Source organism: Corvus cornix, chromosome 8, assembly GCF_000738735.6.
Source record: "Corvus cornix cornix isolate S_Up_H32 chromosome 8, ASM73873v5, whole genome shotgun sequence".
NCBI lineage: Eukaryota > Metazoa > Chordata > Aves > Passeriformes > Corvidae > Corvus > Corvus cornix.
This window is the reverse complement of record NC_046338.1, coordinates 21144002-21171422: the sequence shown is the minus strand read 5'-3', so window position 1 is coordinate 21171422 and position 27421 is coordinate 21144002. Positions and strand designations below refer to the sequence as shown.

At 37.5% G+C, this 27421-nt stretch overlaps 1 protein-coding gene across 3 annotated transcripts in view; it reads left to right on the top strand.

The window, feature by feature from the left end:
- The window catches only part of VAV3 (vav guanine nucleotide exchange factor 3), a 151602-nt gene that overhangs the window by 94813 nt on the left and 29368 nt on the right, over positions 1-27421 (top strand). For 2 of the 3 annotated variants that reach the window (XM_039555929.1, XM_039555927.1), the window contains exons 18-19: positions 3190-3212; positions 6158-6203. The exons of the other annotated variant lie outside the window; for it this stretch is intronic. In XM_039555929.1, coding sequence (XP_039411863.1) covers positions 3190-3212; positions 6158-6203 — 69 coding nt within the window. The remainder of the gene's footprint in view (positions 1-3189; positions 3213-6157; positions 6204-27421) is intronic. 3 annotated transcript variants of the gene reach the window in all.

The following is a 27421-nucleotide window of genomic DNA, read 5'->3' as shown; positions in this document are numbered from 1 at the left end:
ATTGCTTTTCCCAAGGAATATTAAAGGCGTGTCTCATCAGGTCATTAATAGATTAGAAAAACATTAGCTGGTCATTTTTATAGTAAATCTTAGTTAATTTATGCATGATTTCTTTCTCATTTGGATAATTCCATTTGAAAAGGTACTAGTATTTCTTTAGATGGAAAAGAAGTTTCTTCAGCTGTGAGATGAACTTAAAAGAAAATGTTGCCATATGAATGGGTTAAGTTTAGAATTGCTTTCATACAGTAATGTGCATGCCCAATAATACAGTTCATGCTGTCCATGTCCTAATTGCTTGCTACAGCACATTAGAGATTATTCATGAAAAGCCTGTGGTCTTGACATCTAAAAAGAAACCAGCAGCTTTCACTATTTACGTTTTTGCTGACTTAATCAATAGTTGTGAAGTTGCTGGCTCTCCTCCAAACCTCTCGTGTCAACTGAATTGACAAGTAAATGCTCAAAGCCTGCAAAGTTCATTGGAGTTATACCTCTTTTTAAGAAACTGTAACAGAGGTTGAGCTATATTGTTTAACTAATGATTCTTGCTCAACCTGAATAAAAGCCAGTTACCGTGCTTGGTATTTTTTAGGGTCCTGCATTGTGGTACATCTGGGTTGCATTTCTAATTTTGTTCTGATTGAGCAATGACTGGCTAAATGACTGGAAAGGAGCATGTAGTTGCACAGGTCCTTTCAAGGGACTTAGTTTATCGTTCCTGCATTTTAAATATTTTCAGTTTTGTTTTAAAATAGAAAGGTGAGTAGCTTATTACATATACTTTTTATTTACTCTCCATTTACTTAGCATGTAAATCCAGCTGCTGTGTTGCATCCCTGAAGAGCAGCTTATTCCCATTTTCTGAGCTGTGTTCCCTCACTTACTGAGGCCAGCTGCTGCTACTTTGCATCTGTAGTAAAATATAATTATCATAATGTGACCCAATGGTAATGTGGCCTCAGCGAATGAACAAAAAACCCCCCAAAACTGTGCTGAACTATGGCATTAATTAAGTGGCTGTCAGAACTGAGGACTCACTTGATGATTGCGTTGGCGCACTGGTGATGAGCAGGACCTTGAATTAAAGTTGTCATGTGTAAAATATCTACTGGTGGATATCCTCAGACATTACTTTTTTTCCCCCGTAAAAATAGAAATGAGGGTTTTCTTGGTTTTGTACTTGTGTGGTGTTTGGAAAACAGGTATTTCATGAGGAAATGATACAAATATTTCAATACAGAATGTTCTGAAATACAGAATATTTAAACTGTAACGAAGTAACAGTTTAAATAAGACAAGTCTTATTTTTTGAATAGGCTTTTATGTGGAAATACAGATACTGGCTATTTTTTTCCATTCCCAAAGTGTTAATAGTGAAGCCACAAATGGCATTGTGGTTCATCAGTGTTGGTTTTCTGTTTGATCCCTCGCCTCCCTTTTAATAAAATCTGTTTTACATGAATGATCAGGAATATTAATTATCTTCCTTTGCAGTGATTTCTTGATTCCAGTTATTCAGTTATTGAAAATTAATCACTGAATTTCCTGGTTGGATTTGGGGTATTTTTTTAGAGGTAAAAATAATATTCAGCAGCAACGTTCAAAAATCAGATTCATTAATTTCCACTGGAGGATAGGACAACATTTCCATTTCAACTTTTCAATAAATGATCTGCTGAAATAAATATAAGTCTTTAGAATACAGAGTCTGGATATATATGTCTGGATACGTGTTGGCCTCCTTTGCAACCTATATGATTTCCCTTCATTTGAAGTCATTCATAATACTGAGATCAAACATTCAAAAAAGGAGATTTTATTCAGATTTTGGTAAAAATTCTGAAAGGCATATGAAATTGTGAAATACCAAAATTATACTTTTGATTTTCAGCAGCACTTTGGCAACTAATTCCCTCAGGCTGCTTAGAAAACATCAACAGACTTACCTGCACCTCTTCCTTTGGATGAGCTTATTTTTCTTCTCTTTGCTCACTGCACAAATGCAAACTAATCCTTCTGGAAAGGTTATAATCACAGAAGCGATTCCGTGGCTGGCGCGATGAGGTGTGCTGGCGCGGGGACTGAGGGCGTACGTGAGCGGAGCTGTGCCAGCGCCGCAGGGGCTGTGCCCGCCCGGCCCAGCGCGCGCAGCTGCGGGCTCGGCCTCGGCACGCCTTAGCGGCTTCGCAGAAAGCGCTGCGGAGCCAGGGATTTTGTTTTCCCACACTCCACTGATTCATGGAACCTTTCTTAGTGGAACAAAAGGGACTTGCAGTTAAAGTTTATTATTTGTTTGACCGTGGATATGCCTTCCTGTTTAGGAGGTACTACTGTAAAAGTTTTCAAATGTCCTGAAGTACACAGAGACCAGGCCATGTGCAGCTTGTGCTGTGCCTCAGCAGTGTGTGTAGTGCAAGAGAGCACAAGGGCAAATACAGCTCTGTGTGCTTTGATAAGACACTGACCCAAAATCTAGAGTGCACCCAAATACCTGCTATCAGATTAAATATTTCAAAGGACATGTGAAACAGATACCTTCTTTTGTGCCTTTTGTGATGTGTGGTGGTGTGTGTGTGTTGAAGTGTTACTGGCTTTATGCAGTCTTTCTGGTCTCTCAGAGAAATTTTTTTCCTAATTTTTAAGTAGTACCATAAAATTCATAGTAAAGGTAAATAAACCAGCAGTGGCTTCAGTCTCTGGTGTACTAATGCAATGCTGAATTGAACATGAAATATAGAACACTTTAAAGCTATACATTTTATCTTGATAGACTGTCACACTGTGAAAAGACAGAGACGAGAAAAGGTGTGAACTCAACTTGCAAGGAACTGTAGCTTTGAGTTCCAAACGAGCTAGTATTTATCAAACATTTTTGCAGGGTTCTCAGGGTTTGTCAGGTGTGGTGTCCCAGCCTGCCGTGCTGCTGCTGGTGCGTGCAGGTGCCCTGCAGCTGGAGCCAGCCCCAGCCATGGGCGCAGCCTGGTGGGGCCAATGAGCACCGGGAGTGCAGCAGGGTTTGCACAACAGCACCCGGCGCACCCCGGGCTCTGGGGCGGCTGCACGGATCAGGTGGCAAAAGGAGGCAGCAAGGTTTTCTGTAACACCACTCAGCACAGGCTGAGATTGCTCTATAAAAAGTGTACAATTTGCAGTCAACAATAATGCCAATTTTTACTTATGTTTCAGAACATGGAAACGTGAAACATGAGGTAAGGATTAATTTTCTTTTGCATGTGATGTTTGTTTTGTTGGTGACATAAGAGCTCCTTATTACTTTTTGCACATGCTGATGGAGAAGGTATGTTTTTCTTCTGGGTTTGCAAACATTTATTTAGAGTGCTGTAGAAGTTATCTAAGCAACCAGCTATTCGTGATTAAATATGAATGTCTTCTGCTCAAAATGTGAGTTAAACTTGCTGCAATATGACAGTACTCAGAGCACTGGAAGAGGTGGAGATGTTTTTTTTAAGCCACAGGTAAGAAAACATACATTGCTTCACTGCTGATGGTTAGATCCTTACTGTTCCTAGACAAAATTTGGCTGTAGAGTTAAAAGTAGTTTTTTTTTTTTTTTTTCTCTGTCATGCCAGAGAACTGTGGGGTGATGAAGGATTGGCAGGGCAGTGTTTGCCTCTTCATGTGAAAAGACAATAGTTGCAAAGGTATCCTGTGGTATGGAGTTTGTGTAATCTGGAGAGAATGTTAGAGTGGGACCTGAACAGAGGAGCTGCTGTGATGCACATAGTATAACTTTCTGTGAGCCCAAGAAGGCTGCAAGCAACCCTGGGTTATTTTCCAGCCAGCTCCTGGGGCCTCTCCACTGTTGTACAGGAGGGCATGGCAGATGGGTTTTGTCTGCTCCTTCTGACAAAAGAGAGGCAGCATTTCAGACCTAGAGCATAATAGTTTCTGGCACCTATTTTAGATCAGAAGTTTATGGTAATTGCTTAAATGATACATCAGTTATAAACAGCATGTGTTGCTGCTCTCCATAAGCATGGCTGTGTTTGACCCTGTTGCTAATATGGGTAATGGGAGAGTTATTGCTGACAGGGCTGGTGCAGGGGTAGTTGTGTGCAGGGCTGACCATGTCTGTGCTCTCTGATGTTTGAGCTGTTTGGGTGTCACTGTAAGCCCAGAGGGCAGTGGGACTGGATGAGGGCAGCCCTGCACCCTCTGGTGAGCTCCTGGGATGGGGGCCCCAGGTGGGCTCCAGCTCATGGGGACCCGCAGGGGAATCGTGTGGTGATGGGGGACCTCTGGCAGAGGAGAGGGGTGTGCTGCCTGTGCCCAGACCCTGCCTGCTCTCCTCGCTGCATTCTCAGCTGTGCCTCTGGCCAGGTGCTGCCCAGCCTTTTGTGTCTCTGCCTTGATAGATGCACTAAGTAAGGGCACTCTAAACTGTGGGAATCACAGCATGGTCCATTTGCCTGATACCTTTTCAGTCCTGCAGCTGGCAGGCATGGTTGGAGAGCTGTGAATAGATTGTCCCCTGGGCTTGGTGGACCAGAGTGCCAGGCTTCCTAAAGCTAACTGTGGTGAACATACTATGTCTGGATGAAAAACTAGGTATACTGTTTTTCCTTGTTAGGAAAATAAGGGTCTCCTTTCTATTGCCTGTTGAGTTGATCCAAGACATCAGGTTTACATTCATTTTTACCAAGACTCCTGTTTAAGTGCCTGCTTTAATTCTCTCTGTGCAGAGAAAACTTGAGCACGGATGAGGAGCTGTCATTTTGGAAAACATGGATTTAGGTTTCATACCAGTAAAGTAAAGAATCTACTGGCAATGCAATATGTTAAAGGATATTGAGCATGTTTTCATATAGCTCAAGAACTGTTTCTTTAAACCCGTTTTCCAGCCAGTCCTTTGGTGTATATGACTTTGAGTTGTCACAGCCTTTCTGTTGTTTTTATTTCAATTAAGCATTTCTCTGTCTCCCTTTGTACTTTTCTGAGTCCTGCCCCTTTCCCTCTCTTGTGCAAATCTGTGGTTGCTCACCAGTCTGCATCAATCCGTATTAGCCACATGGCTTCCATCTATAAAAACCAATATAGGATCTAATTGAGCATTTTGCTTTTATCCAGTACTATTATCTTCCTTGTGGCAGCAGCTTTAAATTTTTATTCTCTCTACTACAGATAAGGCAAAACTTGTATCCTGTCTTTAATTAGACTTGTGGGGTACAGAGAGAATATGTCCAAGGACTCAAGAGTTTGAAAGCTGTTTTCAAACCAAGCTTTTGATTTTGCTTGCTTGCTACAGGGCTTGGTAATGTGGTTATGCCTCAGGTTACTGCTTTCTGGCTTGACTTGGTGTGTGTCCTGCATCACCTTATATCAACGGCGAGTAAATCAGGGCAACCTAATTGTTCCCTTTGTTATGCAACATGCTTTTCTCTGCTTGCTTTGATTAAAAAATAAATAACTGCATGAAGTGTCATGCAAGTTACCAGATAAAACAAGTTTGCAAAAGCAGATGAGTAGTTCACAGATATGCATTATTTCACATTGAAATTTCCAGGGATCCATAGTAAGTGTCTTAGTGTATAAAATATAGAAAAGAAATTGAAATAGTCTGAGTCTTGTCAGAGAGTTTCTGATTTCACTCAACTCTGGTTCCTCCAATTTTAGAGAGATAGACAAGTTACTAAATATATTTAAGTACTTGCCCAGAAAATAAGAAAATTAAGCATTCCATAGGGAATTGTAGCTAGCTTCAGTATAAAGTAGAAGTAGTGAAAGTTTCTACCTTATCAAAGCAATGCAAGTGGCTTTTACTTTTGTGTTGGTGGATGTTATCTGGGGCAGATAATGCCAGACTGCATGTTTTTCCTGTATCCTATCCATAAATGATTAAAAAATACATTTGTACTTAGTATCAAAAAATGTTGTATGAAAAAGCCTCCTATGGACTGAGACTCTTTCAGCCCAGTCTCAGAAAAAATGGGATATATGAAAAAAAGTCAACATTACTAAGAATATTTTTCAAAGTGTGATCTTTCTACAAGATAAAGATAATTGTGTTGGTGGTTGGGGGAAATAATTTAAAAAAACCAGCTTTGCCTAGTAGATTGTGGGAATGAAAGGACTGCAATGTGCCTCCATGAAAACATGTTTATTCATATCTCTGATTCTCATTTTTGCTCTGCAGAAGCGAACAAATGGAATTAGAAGAAGCTCTAGACATGTGGACACAGGTTTGTGTCATGGCTTTTTAATACTTAAAACATTAAATAAAAAGAGGCATAAAGCTGTAACTTGCTTTGTTAAGTTGCACTGTGAATGGTATTGTCATACACACAATGCTGAGAACTTGATTGCTGAAGTCATTGAAGGACTTAAGTGATTGCTCTGTGATTTCAAAGATAAGGTCAGCTGGTTGAACTCCTAATTTTTTTTTCCTTGTTTTTTCTTTAAGCAGGGCTCGGGTTCTATTTGAACAACAAAATGCCTCTGGGCTTTCATTAATATGACCCACCCTACTGTACTCTGTAGTTTTAAAAGAAATAACTAAAGGGATAAGCAGACAGTTGCTTACAAAGCTCGGGTTCTAATTCTTCAAGTTGTGGGTATTCTCAGCTCTTAAATGTAGTGGTGCTCAGTGCTTAACTGTATGAATTGCTTTTCTGAAAGGCATAAACCAATTGCAGTTTTATATTGAATTTCAAAGTGATTTTATTTTTCCTGTTAGTTTATAGTACATACTTTTGTGGAATCATGGCAGCAGCAGCCCTTAAGAAAATTAAATGCTTAGTTATGTGTTGTGTACTCAAGTGGGTGAATATTTCCTCTGGAGACCCATTATGTGTCTGAATAAAATATTCAATGTTTTTCAGTGTAACTGTGATATTTTTAGTGTCATTTTTTACAGTAATTACATTTCTGTCCTTTATGTTTCTTGTATAGTTTAATTACAGGAGATTTGTTATGCAGATATTATTTGGAATAAAAGTAAGCTGTGGATTATTAAATATTTCTAGATGTGGACATCTGAGAATAGTTGGAGTTAAACATTAAACAGGATGGCAATTCTGTACACCACATTACAGCCTGGCAGAGCTAAGCACTTTTCAAAAAGTAGGAATGCTGGTTGTGCCAGTAGCATTGCAGCTGCCTTGGCTTGGAAAGTCTAAATGTTGTAACTGGCTGAAGCAGACCACACCTTTCTTGCTCACGTACCTTTGACATGTTTTGGAACACGTATCGTCACTTTGTTCCCTCTAGCAAAATAAACCTGCTTCATGATTCCAGAAAGTGTTCAGTGTGTCGTGACGACTGCAGTGATAAAAGACAAAAATAAGCACCCTGTAACTCTGAAAATGAATACATTCAGAGGGGAAAACATCAAGGGTAGGAATTAAATAATGCAGAAGAGGATGATTTCTTCCAAGTGTTTGCTAACAAGACTGAGTTCTTCCCATTCATTGGTACATGTTGCAGTGAAGAGTAATTGTGTGCTTGCAGAATAGTCCTTGTAGGTTCAGTACCTTTAAACACAGCTGTCTCATATAGAGTCATAGAAGGTCAAGTAATTTAGCTTCAAGAACCTTTTGAGTATACTGGTGATTTTACTTGCTGTTGAAGTCTGACAGAAGTATTTGCAGGATCTTTCTATGCAAGGATACTTTAAAAGTAGTTTTTATTGAAGACTAAGTACCATTGAAATCATCAAAAGTAGTTGAATAAGTAGGTGTTTAAAACCTGTGTGTAGCCAATGCCTAAAATACAGTTCTGCTCATGCCCCCAGCATGTCCATTTACTGACACAGAAGAGTTCTTTGAGTTGGTGGGATAATCTCTTGTTACAGAGTGAAGTTCTTCATCCTCATTTTTGAAAACCAATAGAAATGCAGAATGTCTGCATAAACTTTTAGGTCCCTTTATTAGAGACATTGCTGCAGAAGACTTTGTACAGAATTACTTCTGACATTTTAAAGGTTTTAAATAAATAATAATGAGAAATATATTGCATACTAATGTACTCTCTACGTATGCTGTCAGTTTTCAAGTGAAATGAGCTTCTTGTTTTGCATTTTGTCAGGATAGGCATTCTGTGTCCTCCTGTAACTGGGTGGGTATAACTTTTAAAGACATTCATGTCTTTGGTAAACTCTTGGCGTCTGTTTTGCATAATTTAAGTATTAGTGTTCATCACATTGCACATTGCCTTGAGAGACAGATGCTATCCAGAGGGCAGCACTTGTGAGAGATCAGTTATGTCAGGCATACATTACTGCATTGATCCTCAGAGCTTTTCAAGTGCACTGGCATGGAAAGTTCTGAAGAGTCTGAGCACCAGGATGCTCTTTTTGCTGAGAGAGGTAGCCAAAAGATTGACTGCCCAGACTGCTTTGTCTTTAGAAGGTTTGGTCTGTTGCTGCTGCCAGTGATGCATGTGATGGTGCTGAAGCATGGGTGCTACGTTTAGGAAGCAGACATTTGCTGTGAATCCATAACCAGCACCTGCAGTGACTAAATATTGATGGAGTTTGATATCACCAGTAAAAACAAATATTTTGGGTTGCAGCTTGTCAAGATTGTTCTGTTATGTCTGTCTTTGGCTATTTTAATAAAGAATAATGAATAGCATGGTCAAGTTAATGCACTGTGCTTCTCTTTTTATGCTTAGAGTCAAATTTAACTTTTGTTGACACAGCTTAGCCCAGAATGAAAAATCATTTAAATTTGATGAGAAGTAGTGCAAGTGAAGGATGGTCTAAACAAAACAGTGGAAGGATACTGGATTAAAATATCTTGTTTTCTGCTGGTAAAGCTCATTGATGAAGGAACTTATCTAGCTTAAGTACCCTAAAAGGAATAAGTTGGTTTATGGCTTTTTCTTTTGTTTTTCTTTGAAGTTGGGTTAAAAGTTTTGACAGTGACAGTTTTCTCCTCGAGATTTGCTTTGTTTTGAATAAGAAAGAAGGGTAGAAGGAAAAATGATTAATGGATAATGAGGCAGCAAAATCCCTATGAAATGAAAGCAGTCACGAGAAAAATGTTTGCAAAAAGAAATGTGTGCAGAAACTGTACAAATGAAGAAAGAACTGGAAATCATAAAAAATATGGCTTCGTCTTTATGCTGTGCACTAGGCCTTCAGCCTGCAGTCCATTTGCAGAGAGCCTTCTGAATTGCTTCATCTACTGAGTTTTAGTGGGACAGGTTTTAAATAACCTTTCTTTGGATTAAGCAGGAGATAATAAAAGCCACTGACAGAATGAACCAGTGAATACACCTGCAGCAATAAATCCAGGGAAAATACAGCTTGCATGTGACTGTAGAACAACATGATTCTGTTTAAATACATTTAAGAACTGATAAGACTGGTGTCAGTTTTTGCATAGAATGGGCATGTGAAGTGATAATTATAGGACGTTTTATTCTTGTGTAGGGAATATGTTTAAGCATGGGATTTACACAATTGGCCTAAATGACAAATTATGTGTATTCATAAATACAAATTCTTATTGTGTGAATCCTGAAAAGGATGATGCAGACTGACCAATGTTTTTAATGGAAATAATTTTGTATTTTACTATGAGTAAAAATTACTGTCTTTCTCAGCTATTGAAATAGTACAGTGTATATTTCCTGTCTTTTTTTTACAGTATAAAGAGTCTAAATGTGATAGATTCACAGCTTAGTGTTTTTGAAACTGGTTTTACCCTAAACACTTCTGCTAATATAAACATCAGAATTTTAATCTCTAGAAGTGTGAAAGTGTATTTCGTATCAGAAGGATAAACTTGGTAAAAATAGAACACTAGAAGCCTTATAGTCAAGATTCATTGTAGATTAAACTCAAAATCTGCTCTGTGAAAGATCGCTACTGAGCATCTTAAATAGCTGCTGACTTCTTAAATAGCTGATTTCTTGACAAGCAAGGATTAAAGATTAGAAAACCTCAGTTCTGAACCGAGGGCCAGAACCAAAATGTCTTTTCCCTTCACAGAAAATATTGTCTGGCTTTTTAGGGATGGAGGGACACAATACTAGTAAGTAACGTATACAGTGCAGTAGCTTGGGCTATGTATTTTTCAGCTCAAAACTTCAAAGTTCAAATAATAATTTTAAAAAGAGGTATTTGTATTTCTGCTTGGTGTCTGGTCGAAACTTGCTTTGTGAATCCTCTAATACTGGTTTTACACAAATTATAAAAAAAGCCCCAGGATCTGAAGAGAGTCAGTGGGTTTATGGCCTGAAGTATATGCATTAAACAAACAACAACAACAGTGTAGGGAGAAGTACAATACTGGAGATATGTTTATTTCATTAGCTATAGTGGGAAATAAGTTACTTTTGTGCTTCATATTTTGTTAAAATTGCATTTTGGAATCTTTTAACTAGGTTGTCATTGTTATATGTGTATGTGATTACTAAGCAGTGGAACAATATTCAGGTGTTTGTGTAGTGTAGTGTTTGCATCTTGTCTTTAGAGTAAAAATTAAGTGATAGTGTCATATTGGCAGTTTAAATTTTCTTTTCAGTTAAGAATGAAGCATGCTAGACTGTGAGATTGTTCAACAAATTTTGACACAGTGTGCTCTATAATACACAAGTCTAACTCTGATTTCCATTTTAGTGCCACTCCAACTGTATGCCCAGCCAAAAGCAAAACCTGGCTCAAACTCAAATGCTGGGATATCCTAACCAGCAGATAATTCTTTGCCAAGTTGTTCTAGATAGAAGTACTCTTTAACTGAGAGTTTGAAGCATTGTCACTCATTTTCTTGTTTTATTGAGCTATACAGGCATGTCCTCAGTAGTCCTGATTGACTGTTGTCTTTCTCATTCAGCCCAGTATAGAGAATACCCAATTCCATGGATGAGAAAAGATAACCTTCTGCAGCATGAAGCCCAGTGCTGAAAACAGGCATTCAGGAATTTATTTCTCCGCTTCAACAGTGGCAGCAGCTACCAGGGATTCTAGCTGCCCAGTGCTAACTGGCAGTCAGTATCAGTGTTGAGAACAAGAATTTATCTTGGTTTTAAGCCACAGAAAAAGGTCTACCAAAAAAAAAAGCATTAAACAAGCCCCCAATATTTAATGAGGAGTTGACTGATGTCATTGATAGTATCTCCTTATTAGGATTGTCTTCATCAAGATGGATTAGACCAAGTAGCATCTTTTTGCTTTGGTAAAGGAATTCCTGTGTATAGAATCAAGAAATACATTGATAGGTGTTTTTCTGATACATTTAATACTGTTATTTAATTATATTTCCTGTAAATAAAGAGTAGGAATAAATAGCAATCCCTCAAGTACTAGAATATATGCATGACATTCTTTTCAGTTTTAGATACTGTTAACCTGGAACATAACAGTGTGTTTTAATGGCTAGCCATTAAAGTGTGTACATGGAGAAGCAACTGACTGTAAATTAAATTGAGGAAAGCCAGAAGGAATACTGGGGCAAAGAGAAATGTTTCATAAAACTTCCTCTAGTGAAGAAATAGTTATTTGACAAAGTTTGAGATCTTTTATAATGTTTGTGGAGCACTAGATTTGCTAAGGAGCTTAAGACTTCTCTGCATGGTAATGTTTTGAGCAAACTACAGAACTGAAAATGAGCTTTGATTTTATATGTATGTGACACATGTTTAACTTTTGGCTGGGTTTTATTCAGCTATGAATACCTCTTCCTTTTCTACACATCATCTAGGCACTTTGCTCAAGGTACCTGTAATGTACCCAGTACATGTCTCTTGGAATCATTGTGGAGCAGAGGAGTTTCAGGTCAGAATGGGTTTAACAGGGCAGCTGGGAGCACACTCTCTGTAAAGAGAACACTCCCTGGCAGGATAGATGTGATGCTGCTTACTGACATGGTGTGTAATCCTGAAGATTTTGAAGTCCTTCAAAGGACTTTGATTGCAGCTCTAACCTGACTGTCTCTTGGTGTTGATAGACATGTCTGAACATGTTTTACATCAGGTGGTTGGGATGGGGTTGGCGTTTGAGACCAGAGTCAGTGAATTTCTTTGTGGTCCCATGTCATGGGACAACTTCTCTCAGCTGGGCCTCAGCAGCAGTGAATTCACAGATGCACTGAACTGTGTGACCTACTTTGTGAAATCAAATTAATTTATCTCACATATTTATTAAAAATACATACTACATTCAAGATCTTTGCCTCCCCCCCTCCTCTTCCCCCCCCCCCCTTTAAGTGCTTCATAAAATAATGAGTTCATCTTTGTTGTGTTACAAGAAAAGACATGTCTAATGTTTTGCACCAAGAAGTTTTCCACTAATGCGTTTCTGGAAGGTGAAGCAGGGTTTTGTCTTCCAATGAAGCATTTCAAATGCAGTTTAATGATTTTTATTTGGGTTGTTTTATTTTAAATTAAAACTATTTTTACATTCCTGTTGGGGAGAGGTATTTGAAAGGTGCCTGTCCCCTTGGCATCTCAGCAGTAAGCTAACATTCAGAGAAGAACATAGCCTTTAGCCTTTTCTTTTAATTAAACATCAGAAGACCCAGATGCCAAAGGGTGAAATGTATTTATTTTGTCAAACTCTTCCATCCTTGTCTGGTTGGATTGCAAGATTAATTTGCAGTTGAGTAATTTAAACTCTTGTCTTATTGGATATATTTTTTGGGACTGTCTCTATATCTTAAGCAATTAACATTTTATTTTTTCTTAGAGAAGTGATGGTGTTCAATACATGCTTAGCCATATGTTGACATAATTTTTAAGCTGAGGTGGGTTAAAAATCCTTCAGTGTCTTTCTCTTTTTCTGCATAAAAGCACTCACCCTCAACTGTTTAAGCATCATTGTTTGGAGATAACTGCAAGGAAGTTGTCAGCCAGAAAAAAGGATAAGGTAAGGTAGAAGTGGGCAAAATGGGCATACAAGTATCATCAATAAAACAAAAAAATTCACTGCTTTGTGTTTTAAACACACACAAAAGTAGTACAGCACTATTAAAAAAAAAAAAAGAGGCATGTGCCAGCAGCTATATGGCCAGAAGTTGCCTTTACTTACCATGGCAAGTGGAAGGAATTGCTTGGTATTTTGCTGAAGTTTATTGGTACTTAAAAATCTGTTACTCATCTTTAGGAGGAATATTGCATTTACCCATCTATTTTCATATCTGATTTTAATCTTCAGGGTATTTTAATTCTCAGAAGGCAAAACAAAGATAATAAGGCAATGAATGATTAAAAATAGTCAAAAGTAACTGAATTTTAACAGTACTCTAAAGCATATGGTTTCTTTTCTTGTGGCTCACTCATTTAACTAAACCAGTATTTGATCACTACTTCAAAGTAATTCTCACACAAAGAATTTGGGAAACATTGTAAAATTGAAAGCAGCCATCCCATGGGAGAAAAAAGACTGCTGAAAATTCACACAAGAGAAGCTCCCAGAGCTGCCTCTGCCTTTTGCCTGAGGAAGGTTTTAAAGCTTGATAGAAGAGGCCAGAGGCAAGAGCCTGAGAAACTGATGCTGCTTTTGGAGAGTTTTTAATCTGCTCACCACTTTGAGATTCCCAGAGAAGAGAAAAATGAGGCTGAGTTGGGCTGCAAGCCAAGCTAGCCTGGGATCCCTCCAAGAGTAGCCAGTTCAATGGATGCTGGAGGATAGAATTTGGGGTAAGGTGTTGTGGTACTTCCTGCTCTACCTTGTGGTTTCATTTCTTAGCTCTTAATTTTCCATCCACGTATTTTCATTATCACTTTTTAAACCAGTCTAAAATCCTCACAACATCCTTTAACTATCACTCTCATGATTAGTTGTGTGAATAAAGCACATCTTTTTGTTTGCTTTTAACCTGCTACCTATTACTTTGACACCTATATTTTTTTGGCTCAAGAAAATGAAAAATAAGGAAATAATGAGTACTTTTTCTCTGGTCGCTGTTACGCCACTCATGGGTTGTCTCTGTCATATCCCCTTGGGTCATGTTTCCTCTAGCCTGAAGAGCTGTTATCTACTTAATCCTTCTGATACAGAAGCTCTTCTGTATGTCTGATCATCCTTTTTGCTTGTTTGCATGCTTCTAGGTCCAAGAGTAGTCAGTCTTTAGTTTTGTGTCTGCTAGAAGAAATTTCTTAGTGTTGGTATAGAGCAGAATTAGATTGTAATATTAAAGGACTGATTGTAAAAAATACTTAGCAATTCCTCTGAGATCTGTTGTCTCTGTGGGGACAGCTGTTTCACACTTCATCACTGTGTATAATTATTCAATCCATTTGTTGCTTTAAGTCTTTCATGAAGGTATGACCAAATGGCCACCAAAGATCCTTCCAGCCAGAGTTACTCTCTGATTTTGTATCCTATTGTTCATGAAATCTTCCTTCAGTCCTTTGCAAGTAGTGTTCTTATTAAAGAAATGCTTTTGCACCTTCTACAAGACTTAATCCACTCTTACTCCCATTTTAATTATACTTATTAATTTTTTGAACAAGGGAGGGCCAAACATGGATTCCTTTGGTTGACCCTTTTGTACATCCCCTTCTATTTGAAAAAAATACTGTTGTTCCAACCTTTTATTTCCTGTCCTTTTGTTGTTTGTTTATTGGGGTCAGGGGGAAACTTTTCCTCTTATATCATGTAAGCTGGAAGACAGCCTTGTTGTGAGTCCTGTTAAAATTATTTTGCTAATCCACATTAATATACAATCTTGCTTCTTCATTGTTTGCTTTAAAGAACTCTAAACAATGTCCCTGACTTGTTCTTAGAAAGTATTTGTAGTCTTTATACTGTTTATCCATATACTTTTAAATTCTGTTTCTGTAGGCTTTACCAGTCTGCCTTGTACAGCTGTCTGATATTTGTGTTGAGATGTCTACTTACTACAACTTCACATATAACTACCTATTTCTATGGTACTGAGTTGTTTTAAGAAATATCTTGCAGATCATAATTAACAGCTCAGCGATGTAATGTTTGAATTTTTGGTACTTAGTATTTTCAAGTAGTGACATTATAAAACCTGATCTGGTGGATTTTTCAGTAGAATTAATTTATTCAGTTGTCACCCTTCGCTGTGGTTTATCCAGGAGCAAAGGTAAAGTACTTTTTCTGAGGCATTAAGTGAAAGGAGTTGGAGTTCAGCCCTCTTTGCTGCTCTTGCTGACCTGCAAATAAATAGAAGACATGTTCAGTCTTGCACTTCTCATAACTTGTGTTTCTTAAGCTTTAGTGTGCAACAGGGAATTAAAAAGTAACTTCATTATCTGATACCTTGAGAACGTGCCTCAGTCCGTTAACCTTAGAGGTTATTCTTTAACCAGCCTGTTTGGAATAGGGAATGTGGGAGAGGGGAGAGCATGAGGCACTGTCTTTTATTTCAGACAATAAAGCATGATGTTTACTCTTCTTGGCCTTTTTCCTTAATTGGATTTGACAGCAACAAATAGCATGAAATACGATACCACAAAAGCTGCATGTATGGATCATAGCTTTCCTTCCAGAACAACGTCACACTCCTGGCAGTAGCAGTCTTCTTGTGACTGGCAGGGATCATTTTAGTACACTGGCATTCACTTAATGCTGGTATATCTTCTACAACGTTTAAAAAAAAAAAAAAATCATCTTTACAGAAGACCATACAGGTTGCCTTATAATTTTCACCTTCCCCTTGTTTGCTTTGTCATGGGAACAAGAAAGGCTGAATAGGAAAAGAGTATGAGGCTTAATGATGGGGACTTAAAGCTCCGACTGCTCCTGTGCATTGTGTGCTGGTTTTGTTATTTGTTTCTTGTGGTATTGATTTAAACCCTGAAATTGTGTGTTGCTCTGCAGAAGGCTCAGGCACCTGAGAAACACTGAATGATCAACCAGGCTCAAAGAGCTGATGCTGGGATTTAAGTGTCTAAGGTGTGTTCTTTGTCAGGGCAGTATTTTGGGAGAAAGTCTGGGTGTTCTGCTGGTGTCAGTTTGATCTCTGGATGATTCTTTGATGTAACTACAGGCTGTTGCCACAAGGTGTGATGCTTTTTCCCACTAAGGTGTTCCCTTACTACCTTTCTTTTGAATCTATGGATCACCTGGTCACAGGCTAAGTAACTTCAGTGAGATAATGGCAAACTGGTCATAGGAGGCAGCGGTGGCAGCCGCAGTGAGGAGATAAGTGAGATAAGTCATCCAGACTTAAATGGGATATTAGCCCATATACTTTGTTGCTTTCAGGTGTGGTTTCTGTCTTAACAAATCTCACACTTTGCTGGAGTATATAATCCACATTCAGACTGGAAACAGAAAGTAGAAGGAGAATCTTCACTATTGTGCAGATGAATATATGAGAGTTTCCTTGACAGGGAGGGAAAGAAGCAAAAATATGTAAGATGGAGCATGATTATTATGGCAGCATTGACATCTTGACGGGGACTAAACTTGATTCCCATCTTTATTGCATATGATAATTTACCAATAGTGTCTTGATTTTGCAACAGCGGTCAAGTGATGGATCATTTTATTGTATGTTTTCATTTTTGCCTTTAAAGGAGAAGACCCTTTTACGGCTTATTATTTATTCATCATGTAAGCAGTCTTCAAGTTAAGGACTTACTTATATGTAGAGATAGAAAATTAATCTACTTAAATTTGTAAACTTTTGAAAATTTTACTAAAAATTGAAAATACTTTCCTTTGATAAAAAGGGAGTATGCAGAAACAGTGTATCAGAATAGTATATAATTTTTCATATGCTAGTTGTGCTAGAAAAGAAAGGCTAACATAAATGAAGACAGTAAAAAACTTATGTAAGATATATATTTTTATACTCACTGGATATTTACATTGTAGTCTCAATGCCTTTGGGTATATCAGCTGATTTGAGGCTAGGGATACTACAAATTCATGGGAAAGCTGGAGGTATCACAAAATATGATGTATTTTTTATTTTCTAGAATTTATTTTCATAGATTGCCAATACTTCACATATGCAAAGTGTGCAACATAAAAACAATATATAAATAGTATATACTATTTAGGGATAAACAATTTTAACTGCATTGTGGTGTTAACAGTGAAATACGTATTCATCCTTTTTGACTATTATAGCACAAATACTTTGTAATGAAAACAAGTTCTGTTCTCTTTTCTTGAAGAAAATAATTTATTTGCTGCAGCCTATACAGACCAGAAATAAGTAGGCATATTTTTTGGGAACAGGTTTGTTTTAGCCAAAACAACAATGTCTTTTCATTGCTTTAATATAATGCCGTAATTCTTGGCAACATTTATCTACTGATGCTTGCATGCAAAGAAGATCTGTAAGGCCTGAAATTTTTTTGCATGTGTGCTAAGAACTATCAGTTAAGAAGTAAAAGAGGTTTCTGCTGTAATCAGGGTAGATGCCACAAAGAAGAAAAATTGCTTGAAGAGTAAGATCATAAGAGTGTTTAACTTGAAAAGCTGAAGGATTATGTTAGCGTTATGAAGAGGGCGCGTGCAGGCGAAAGGATTTGTCATGTGCTGGGACCTGCCTGCTTTGCCAGGCCTCAGCCACTTCCCTTTCACAATATGTAATAATTTAAAATGCTTCTCATGCCAGAGAATTTAATTCTTGTAAGTAACAGAAATGGAGACTGAGGCCTTTTGTCTTAGAGGCAGATGCTATTAGTCAATACTGAACACCAAAGAAATTGCATGAAATATAATTGAATTTTTATTTTTGCAATTCTTGATGAATAAAATGTCAGCACATTTTCAACAACCTGTGTTTTTAAATTTGATACCTGTGAAAGATTCTAGGTGGCATAGGTATGTATTTGCATGGCTTATATGTTGCTTTTAAACTTACTCCATCTGTGAGTTCTCTACACTAGAAAAAATGTCTAGGTCCTTTACAAAATTCATGACATTTTGCAGTATTAAATTCCATTTCCAAAGTGGAATTTCCTGTTTCCAAGCCTTTTTTCTCTTACTGCTTGCTGCAGAATTATCCCTGGGCATGAGGAAGTTAGTATTTAAAGTACAGCTCAAAATAATTACTTCTGTGGAATAATGGACTTCTGTATTGCAAGATTCGTCCCATTTTTTCAGAGGCTTTTGCTGCACATAATCTACTGTCTGGACACACCTTCATAGCTCATCTGTAGTATCTGCCCAGTGCAAGTTGTTGGCTCCTCAGGGCAGGTACATGTTTGAACAGATCTGTGAATTAGAATGCCATGCCTGTCTATGGCATCACATTAAAAGATGTGATAATTAACACTGGTTAATCTTCATACCATGGGCTTTTATAAAAAGCAGCACCACATGTACCACACTTTTTAATTCATGTGCCAAAACTCCATTTTGCTTAATATAAAAAAAAAAAAAAAAGCTTACATTTGAGGCAACATGATTTTTAAAGTTTATATCCCTAATTCTCCTCTTGGACTACATTGAAATGATGAAATTTCATTATTTTGTCAAAACAAATGAAAACTGTGTTTTTGAACCTGATTATTCCTTGTTTATTCCCATGAAACATTTAGCACTCAGCCATTTCTAATGCTTGTTCGAAGTGCTGAGACTTTTCAATCCAGGCAATTCCAAAATGCCTTACTCTTACAAGGACAGCTGTCTGTGTCACTCCAAGTAAGGAGTACTTGCCTTAATAAACATTTGAAGTTAAAACTCTACAAGAGCTTGTCCTTAACACTTGTTTGGAGGAAAACCAGCTGTGAAAGGGAAACTTTGTCTGTCTGTGAAAGAAAAATAGTTTTCACTCTTAATTAATCACAAAAAGTATGTGGCAATGACGATTAGGAGGTCAGTGACTTTGTTAGCTCTCTGCTTTCTTTCAGTGTAGTCATGGAGAGAGTCCTCCGTCTCTTTTGAGAAATTACCCAAGTTTGAGTATAAAAACTAAGACATGATTTTGGAATTGCGCAAGAAATTTCTGTGATTTTAGACATGTTTTCTTGCATTTGCAATCTGCAGTTATCAATCTAGGGCATGTTCAGGTTTTCTGAATTAATGTGGATCTACAAAGACAAATGTATGTATTATAGGGGAGGACTGAGTGTTTGAAAGATGCCTAAGATGCTTGTGAAAAAGTTTGCTGTGCAAATGGGATTCGGTTGGCATTTGTAGTTTCTTTCAGCAGTGTACTTGACTAATTTTTGTATTTCTTTTCTGTTGCAACATTTTGTCACCTGACTTCCCAAAATCTTTGCATTTTCTTTTCCTTCTGTTTTGAGACACAAAAATTAATTTAAACCTCAGGAGTGAATCTGTGAGAGTTATGAGCAGAACCACCAGTTAAGGTCATGAGAGATGAATGGTCATGGGTCGCTTAAATAAGAATAGGGTCATTCCTTTCCCAAAAAGGCAGCCCTTGTGACTTTCTCTTCTGAAGTTTAAAAACATGGCTCTTCAGAAGCATTTTTGTAGTGCCAGTTTTTTTTTCTTGCACAGAGGTGAGCTTCCAGGCTCCTTAAAATTTGAGTGTCACAAGGTGCCAAATGCCCCTGCTTAAGGATGAAGTAAGAAAATGCCTTCTGTTGGAGTTATTTTTTTAAATTAAAAAAAAAAAAAGTTCTGAAACTTAGTTTGGATTCTGGATTTTCTTTGCTAAATTTCTTATTTCTGGTCAAAATAGGTGCTTTATTTATAGGAGCACTAAGCTGACCTTGCCTTGGAAGACCTGAAAACTTAAAGCTCCTACTGAGAGGGGACTGTTCACCTCAGTGAATGTCCATGTTCCCATGCTGTTAATTTTATTAATGCTGCTCACATTGTCACTAATCATAGTTATCCTCAAAAAATCTTTGCTGACAAAAGCATTTGGGTGAAGTCACATACTGATGTTCAGAGCAGGGGAAGATGCCCATTTGTCTGCGCGTTGGTCTTTAAGCAGCAAAACTGCTGTAATGTAAAAACAAATGTGTAGAAATATATTAGAACTCATACAGTTTCAAAAATGCAACCTTGTAAATTGAATTACATTGCTAGACTTGTTTGTTTTCCTTGTAATGAACTCCTGCTATGATCTGCAATGTAGTTCCAAGTTTTGTCTGGGTATTAACTGGAAAATGGAGATACAGCCACATATCTGGGGGCTTTTTGCTAATGATCAGATTTACAAAACCCGAGGAAGCACAAGGACTTCCTGAGCTGTGGTGTTTTGCTGTTTCTCATAACAGGTTGTTGATCAGACTGTTAGCAGACAGATTTTTTTCCTCCCACACATCTTCATTTTGGTTGATGGTTGACCATTTTTGCAGAGGTCTCTGCCAAGAATACAGTTTATATATGCAGCATTAAGGAGAAATGGTAGAAAAATTGAATCTTTGAAAAACTATAGATTTGACAGTAAAAGACTGAGGGAACCCCAAATCCTGTTTCAGTAAGGTTTTTGAGAAGGAAATGGTTGTTGGAAGAGAGGACAGTGACAGAAAGCAGGGCTAGGACTGTGGAAAAAAAGACTCTTTTTTCCCCTAGTTGTATACGTTCTGGAGGATGACAGTCTTTAAGTTCCCCATTTTGATGGAAGAGAAATATGACTGTTTATCAGATGTGTTTTGGAGTGCATTACATATTTGTCATCGGAATTTTGAGACAGTGAAGATTATTTTGTACCTCCCTGCATCCTTTCCCCCATATTGCCCCACTGCTTGTGAGCTCTCTGTTCGCGGAGGAAAGGACTGCTTTACTTCTCTAAGAAAAAATGTAGCAGTTAAGGCTCATGGTAGCTGATAAACGTTTTAATAATCAGCCTTGTGTGGTTCTTTGACTTCAAAATTGAGTCAAGTGGCAAACTCCAGAGTTGTGGTTAATCATACGACAGATAGTGAGACTGAATTGAACAGTACTCAAAGGCAAAGCAGTTAAAGAGAAGACAAGTGGAATATTCCTGAGTCTCAGGCACTGTCAGTGTTTCAGCCATCTTACCTTTAAACCAAAAGGGGGAAGGTGTAGTTAGGAAGCAGCTAACAGCTCTTTACTGTGAGGGTAGGGAGGCACTGGTACAGGTTGCTTAGAGAAGCTGTGGATGCCCCATCCCTGGAAGTGTTCAAGGCTGGGTTGGATGGGGGTTTGAGCAATGTGGTACAATGGAAAGTGCCTCTGCACATGGCAGGAACGTTGGAATGAGGTAATCATTAAAGCTCCTTCCAGCTCAGCCCATTCTATGATTTTATGAATGTAAGGCTTAAAAGCAATACCTAAAATTAGAACTTCTAATTAGAATGACATACAAAAATAATGACTTGAGAGTAATTATTTAAATCATTGACACTCTGAAGGGTGCACTTAATAGACTGTGCTGGCATCTTCCACTTATGTGAGTTCTGTAATTTGTGTTATAAGTACTTGGCCTAAAAGTTAAAAACTCCACCGCAACCTAGTCTCTTTTGAGGCATTAAAAGAACGTCTCAGAAACTGAATGTAAGTGGGTTTTTTTTAAGTGATTAGTAGTGTTGCTTTTCTCATGTTTTCTCACCAGCTGAGAAAGCCTTCTAGACAAGTTTTGCCTTGGCAGTAACTGTACAAAGCCATTGACTTCCACTGGTTTTGGAGATAGATGACGCTGATGAGGAATTGGGAAGCTGCTCTCCTGATAAATGCAAGAGAGAAGAGCCAAGTTTGCTGTTAATTTTGCAACAAAAAGATTGTGAACAGGGATTTTGAACAATTAAGGTAGCGGAGCTAATTGGAAGAACATACAGAGACTGCCAACGGACTTTGTTTTCCTATAGCCCATGCTCAGATTAGAGCTTTTCTTTAACTAGCTTTTAATATTAGTGTTGGACCTAGATGATGGTGCCAAAAAACATGTCAAAGCTGGTGATTTTGTGTCATGGATGCTCAGATTGTGGGTATAACAGTTCCACCTGTTCTTCATGCTGCTGTCCTTATCAACCTGTCTGCTTTGCTCTTTTTGTCCTAACTCCTTGTTACTTTATTATTTGCAGTTGTGCTTCTTGATCTGAAACCTTCACAGTCTAATTTTACTTACCATGATGTAAATACTAATTTTTTATTTCAATATGAGTTTCCCTTTGCCTGTGTCTCTAGTTTCTGCTGTTAAAATTATCCATGACAGTGGGGGCCACTGTTCAGACGTTTAATCCCATGAGACACTGCCGTGAGTTATGTAGCCCTCAGTTCCTGGTTGGAGGGTGAAGATGTATGGAGGTGTACCTGCTCAGAGATTTTGCATGGAATATTCCTCCCAGTCTTTGCTGTGGAAGGCTTATCAATCACTAAATTTCGGCTTGTTTCTCCATAGAACTGCATTCCCTATTTTTGTAGCTGCAAAGATACAAACCAGAAAGGGTTAAAGCAAGTGCAGAGGTTCCAAATAGACACCCAAAATGCTCTTTTGGTGAAAGAAAGGACAATTAGTGAGCATTTATGTCATTTCCTATACAAAAGGCAATGTTATTTTCTTGAGATTATGGAAACATCAGGATTTGGCCTTGTCAGATAGTCTAAAATTCTGTTTCAGATTCAAAGCCTCATGAAGTCAGGAGGCTTTATTCCATTGCATTACTGGGTTTTATTTTTTTGATCAGGTTATAAATATTTGGTGACTATGCTATATTTTTCCTAGAGAAAAAGAAAGGGATCTTCTTGTTAGCTAGGAAGGGATGTTTAATCCAGACAAAGTTGTTTCACGTCTTTGTGCTAACAGTATAAAGTATATCCACAAATTTGCCTTTGAACCCTGCTCTCCTATATGCTGTGTTGTTGTTTCGTATGTTAGAATGATCCCTGCCCAAAACGTAAACCACATTTTGTGTTGCTTGGGAAGAACAGATGCTGGAATCAATTTTGACAGATAGAGGTCATAATAGGGCATGCATTATGCATGTTGTTAGCAAAAAATAACATTTCTGAATCTCTTCATGAAACTCTGAGGGTCATTCAGTGTTGTTTAGAAATGCAGAGCTCCTGTAAAGAATACAAGTATGTAAGGAATACATTTTTTATTTGTTTCATATACAATGGGTATTCTAACTTATTATGTACTATGCTAATTCTAAATTGTAACCCCCTTCCTTGACTCATAATTATGAGATGAAATACTCAAATGAATAGTATGGTTTATGAAAGGTTTTATTTTTCTGTAATGTAACTTAATTGGCACTTTACAAATCTTGACTCTATCATGCTTTCTGTTTTTCTAATGAGATACAATTTAGATCATCAACTTATGTTAGTTCTGTGACCCAGGCCCAGGCTGTGAAGACTTTTCTAGGAATCTGGTGTTTTTTCCTTGTCTTCAAGTGAAGTAAATTTTAGCTATTTATTGGTGTCATAACTGGATAAGTTTGGTTTTTTGATTTCAGTGTTGGAAATAACCAGGCTCTTTTGTATCTTTAAATTAGAAAGTTTCCTGATAAAAAACTTTGTCATGTGGAAATCTGATTCAATGGAAGCCAATGGGATTTTTAACATTAATGATAATGCATGCATGAAACCCTGACCTTGTCCTTTGTGTTGGAATTTTACCTTCTTTTTGACATGTTAACGAGTAACATTCTTGTGCCAGATGTGTTTCCACAAGTTTTCTGCATATTGTCAAATGCTATTGGTACTGCAGCTATGTACATTGCAATGGCAGTGTCTCTAAATGCTTAACATATTTCACATTTCAGTTGTTAATGCATAGAGATTCTACACTGTTTCTGTCACAAATAATCCATAATTGTACTCTAAAGCATTTTGTGTTTCTGTAACATACCACTTTTTCTTGTCTGCATTGTTGAATTACAGAAAGTCCTCAGGATTCTTAATGAATATATTTGTTAGGAATCCATGTGCCAATTGAAAATGAAATGTCAAGATAGACAAGGAAAGTGTTCTAGATCTTGCCTGTCTGAACTTCTGGAAAGCAGCTGGTATGCTGCCTCAGAGGAATTGGTCTCTTATGAGAGGAAGCTAAAAGAACTTGGCTTGTTTAGCCTAGCAAAATGAAGGTTAATAGGGGTATGATTGCTCTCTTTAACTGTAGTATGAAAATAAATGCAGACAAGGAAAAGAACTATGCAGGCTGCTGTTTCTAGATGGATGTAAGTTGGCCATGAACTAATTTACTCTGAAAAGTAGAAGATGCTTGTTGTGGTTTAACCCCAGCCAGGAACAAAACACTAAGGTGAGAAAACTCGTGGGTTGAGATAAAGACAGTTTAACAGCTAAAGCAAAAGCTGCACACACAAGTAGAGCAAAAAATGGAATTCATTCACCACTTTCCTGGGCCAGTCAGGTGTTCAGCTATCCCAAGGAAGGCAAGACTCCATTGTTTATAACGGTGACTAGGGGAGACAAGTGCCATCACTCCAAACTCCTTCCTCCTCCTTCACCCCACTTTATGTCCTGAGCATGATGCCATTTGGAATGGCTTATCCCTTTGTCAGTTGGGGCTAGCTGTCCCAGCCATGCCCCTCCAGCTTCTTGTGCACCCCCAGCCTCTTGGCAGGGTGGTACAAGAAGCAGAAAAGGCCTTGACATTGTGCAAGCAAACCCTATTTTCAGCACAAATTCAAACCATAGGTAGCCTCATACTTCCTTCTGTGAAGAAAACTACCCCAGCCAAAGCCAGCACAATTCCAAATGCTTAGAGAATAGAATTCTAAAATGAACAGTAGGAGCAAACAGATTTGTTTTAGGATAAGCTTGCTAAAAAACTCAGAAATAGTTTCAGATGGTTGGTGCGTTAACGATGGATAGGTCTTGATCCATCACACCCCAGTGTCCTTTGTATATGTTAGGAGGTGAAGGGTGACCAGTTTCTGTCCAATTAAATGTACACCAGCTCAATGTTAATCTGCTAAACTCTTTCTGAGCGACTATAATCAAATCTGTAACTGCATGGTGAAAATGAAGTTGAGCATTCTGTTTGGAACTTTTTGACTCTTTACCTCAATATATTAACTGTTCTGTACCCCATTTATTTTTTCCATACTTAATGGTGATACAGGGGAAGTTCTATGAGAAGAACATTTACCCGTGAAAATTTAGCTATTCCAAATAATATGTACTTGTTTTTGATTAATTGATTCAAAGATTTCATTTAGTCTTTTGTTCCTGGAAAAACTGATTAAAAAAAAAAGTTTAAAACCATACGACAGGGATAGGTCCTTTTGATATTTTCATAGAACTAGTAAAACATATTAGTTGTGCATTCACTGCTTTTATATCTTTGATACAGGCTGTGTATGCATCTGTGGTATTATTGATACTGAAATGAATATGGCCCTCAGTGACTCAGACGCTCCCGTTGTTAGAGAGTGAATTTACCTTCAGTTGTTTTACTTTGAGGTATAAAGTGCATTTCAGAATCTTGAGTCAAATCTAACGTGTGCTAAAATAATTAGCACCAAAATATCATTTTCCTTGTTTATGCATGCATTTTTGATCCATGGCCTTGAAGCTGGCACACAGTATCATTCCTTAAACATCTGAGTGAAAGTAGTACAGAACAGCCTTGCAGCGTCATTGGTTACTGTATATTGTTCTAATATACTGGAATCCTAGCCATGTATCTCTATTATTCCAGGTGCTGGTTTATGTGAGTCTGGTGATAGTGCACATACATTGTGCTAGGCAGTGTGTATTTGTAGCAATGACAACGCTGAGCACAAAAGAACTCTTAAGTAGGCCAAAGACAGCAATTGGATAGAATAGGTAGTAAAATAGGATTTGTTGGTCACCATAGTAGAGACCAGCTGTAGCAAGCATATCAGCAGTTTCTGTAGGCATTACAACAAACAAGTTTTAAGAAGGGATCTGAAGCAAGATAATAAACTCCATTAAGGCCGTAACCCAAAAGCCTATTTAAATGATAGGATTATTTCTAGTGATGTCAAGAGGTAGGTGTTAGATGAAATCTTCCAATATTGTATCAAGGTAACTTTGTAATCAAAATTACTGTAGGATTTTGCAGAATCAAGCATACTGAATTATACACAAGTATTCTAGACATGATGTGTTTTAACAGGATTAATCCTGTGTTACCTTTTGAACAATTCTGCTAGTTGACACAGCACAATTTTTCCTTTTTTTCCATAGTTCTCATGACCTGGTTTTCAGAGATGCCAATAATCATAATTACCAGTGGAATAGAAATAAAAAGTGCTCTTACTCATGTTTATGACTACTAATTTAAGCACTATAGTATCTTAAAAAACCACCAGGATTTTCATTGAGAAGTACATGATTATTTCTTGAGCATATTCTGATGAGATCAATCCAAGGGTGGGGTTTTAAGTGAATTATATCTGCACACTAAAAATGTGATAAACTGAATCACCCAATACAAGGTTTTATAATGTGAATAATTTTTTGTGCATTTGACTTCCAAGTATGTCTCTAAGATGAGTACATGCTTACAGTTTGTTCATCACATATACCGAACTAGACTTCGTATTCTGATGGGGGGTTTCCTTGCATTAGGACAAAGTTGTCAGCTTTCACTAGACACTTTTATGTAGCATTATTTCTATTTGCTGTGCAGTGCATGGAGCATTTGTTGATGCTGAATCAGTATTTGAAAGCAGGAAAGCCTTCAAGGTGAGAAGCAAAGTAATGTCTAGTATTTGCCTGAGTGGAATAATGGCTTACTAATAATTAGGTGCTCATTTTAAGTATGCCAGATAACTTGCAGAAACAGTACAAGTTAAGGTGTCATTTGGGTTGAGTAATGTAACAGATGGTATTACTTTGCTTAATGTTTCATCAGCACTTCGGATTAGTACTCATTCTTTAATACAGAGAGTAGTAATTATTGAAGGTGATCTCTTTCATGTTTCATACAATTTAGAGAAGATAATGGATATTTGTGTTTATTGCCACCTAAATTACAGTAGTAATCTTGCAACAGAAATAAGTCTTTTGTTAGCCTGCTGATCCTTTGTTGTTAGAATGAAGTTAATCATGACCATCCAGCAAGAAACATGTTAAATATGGCAGCCCAGCGACCTTGACTTTGTAGCCTTTCACTTTTACCAATACTTATTAATACACACTCTTACAAAACTCTTAACCAATTTTTTTCTGGTTAAGATTTTAAATTTATATGCTCACTTAATGATAATGATTTTGAAAATCCCATGTTTAGTTAAACCCAGGAAAATTATTATATAATTTTTTTTTAAAAATAGAGGGAGAGTAATTAAAAATAGATCTGTTGTGATGAAATGCTTTCCTTGGCAGTAAGTAGAGTGCAAAAATCCTTTTCTAAAAGCCTCTAAATCTTTAATATATTGGTTATGGAGTGGGTGGTGCTTCACTTGATTTCAGGTATTCTTATAATATCAGAGCATACTCTTGGAGTGCAATACACTAGCTGTCCATAATGCTTAAAATGTTGGGGTTTTTTTAAAGAATGCCATTAAAGTTATAAGAACATGGTGTTACAGTATCCACAGTTTTATCTTCTGACTGAAATCCCCGGCCCCCCTATTTGATACATGTCTGTGAAGGACTCTTGAACTGTAGTTGTAAACAGTGTTTTAGTTCTTTGTG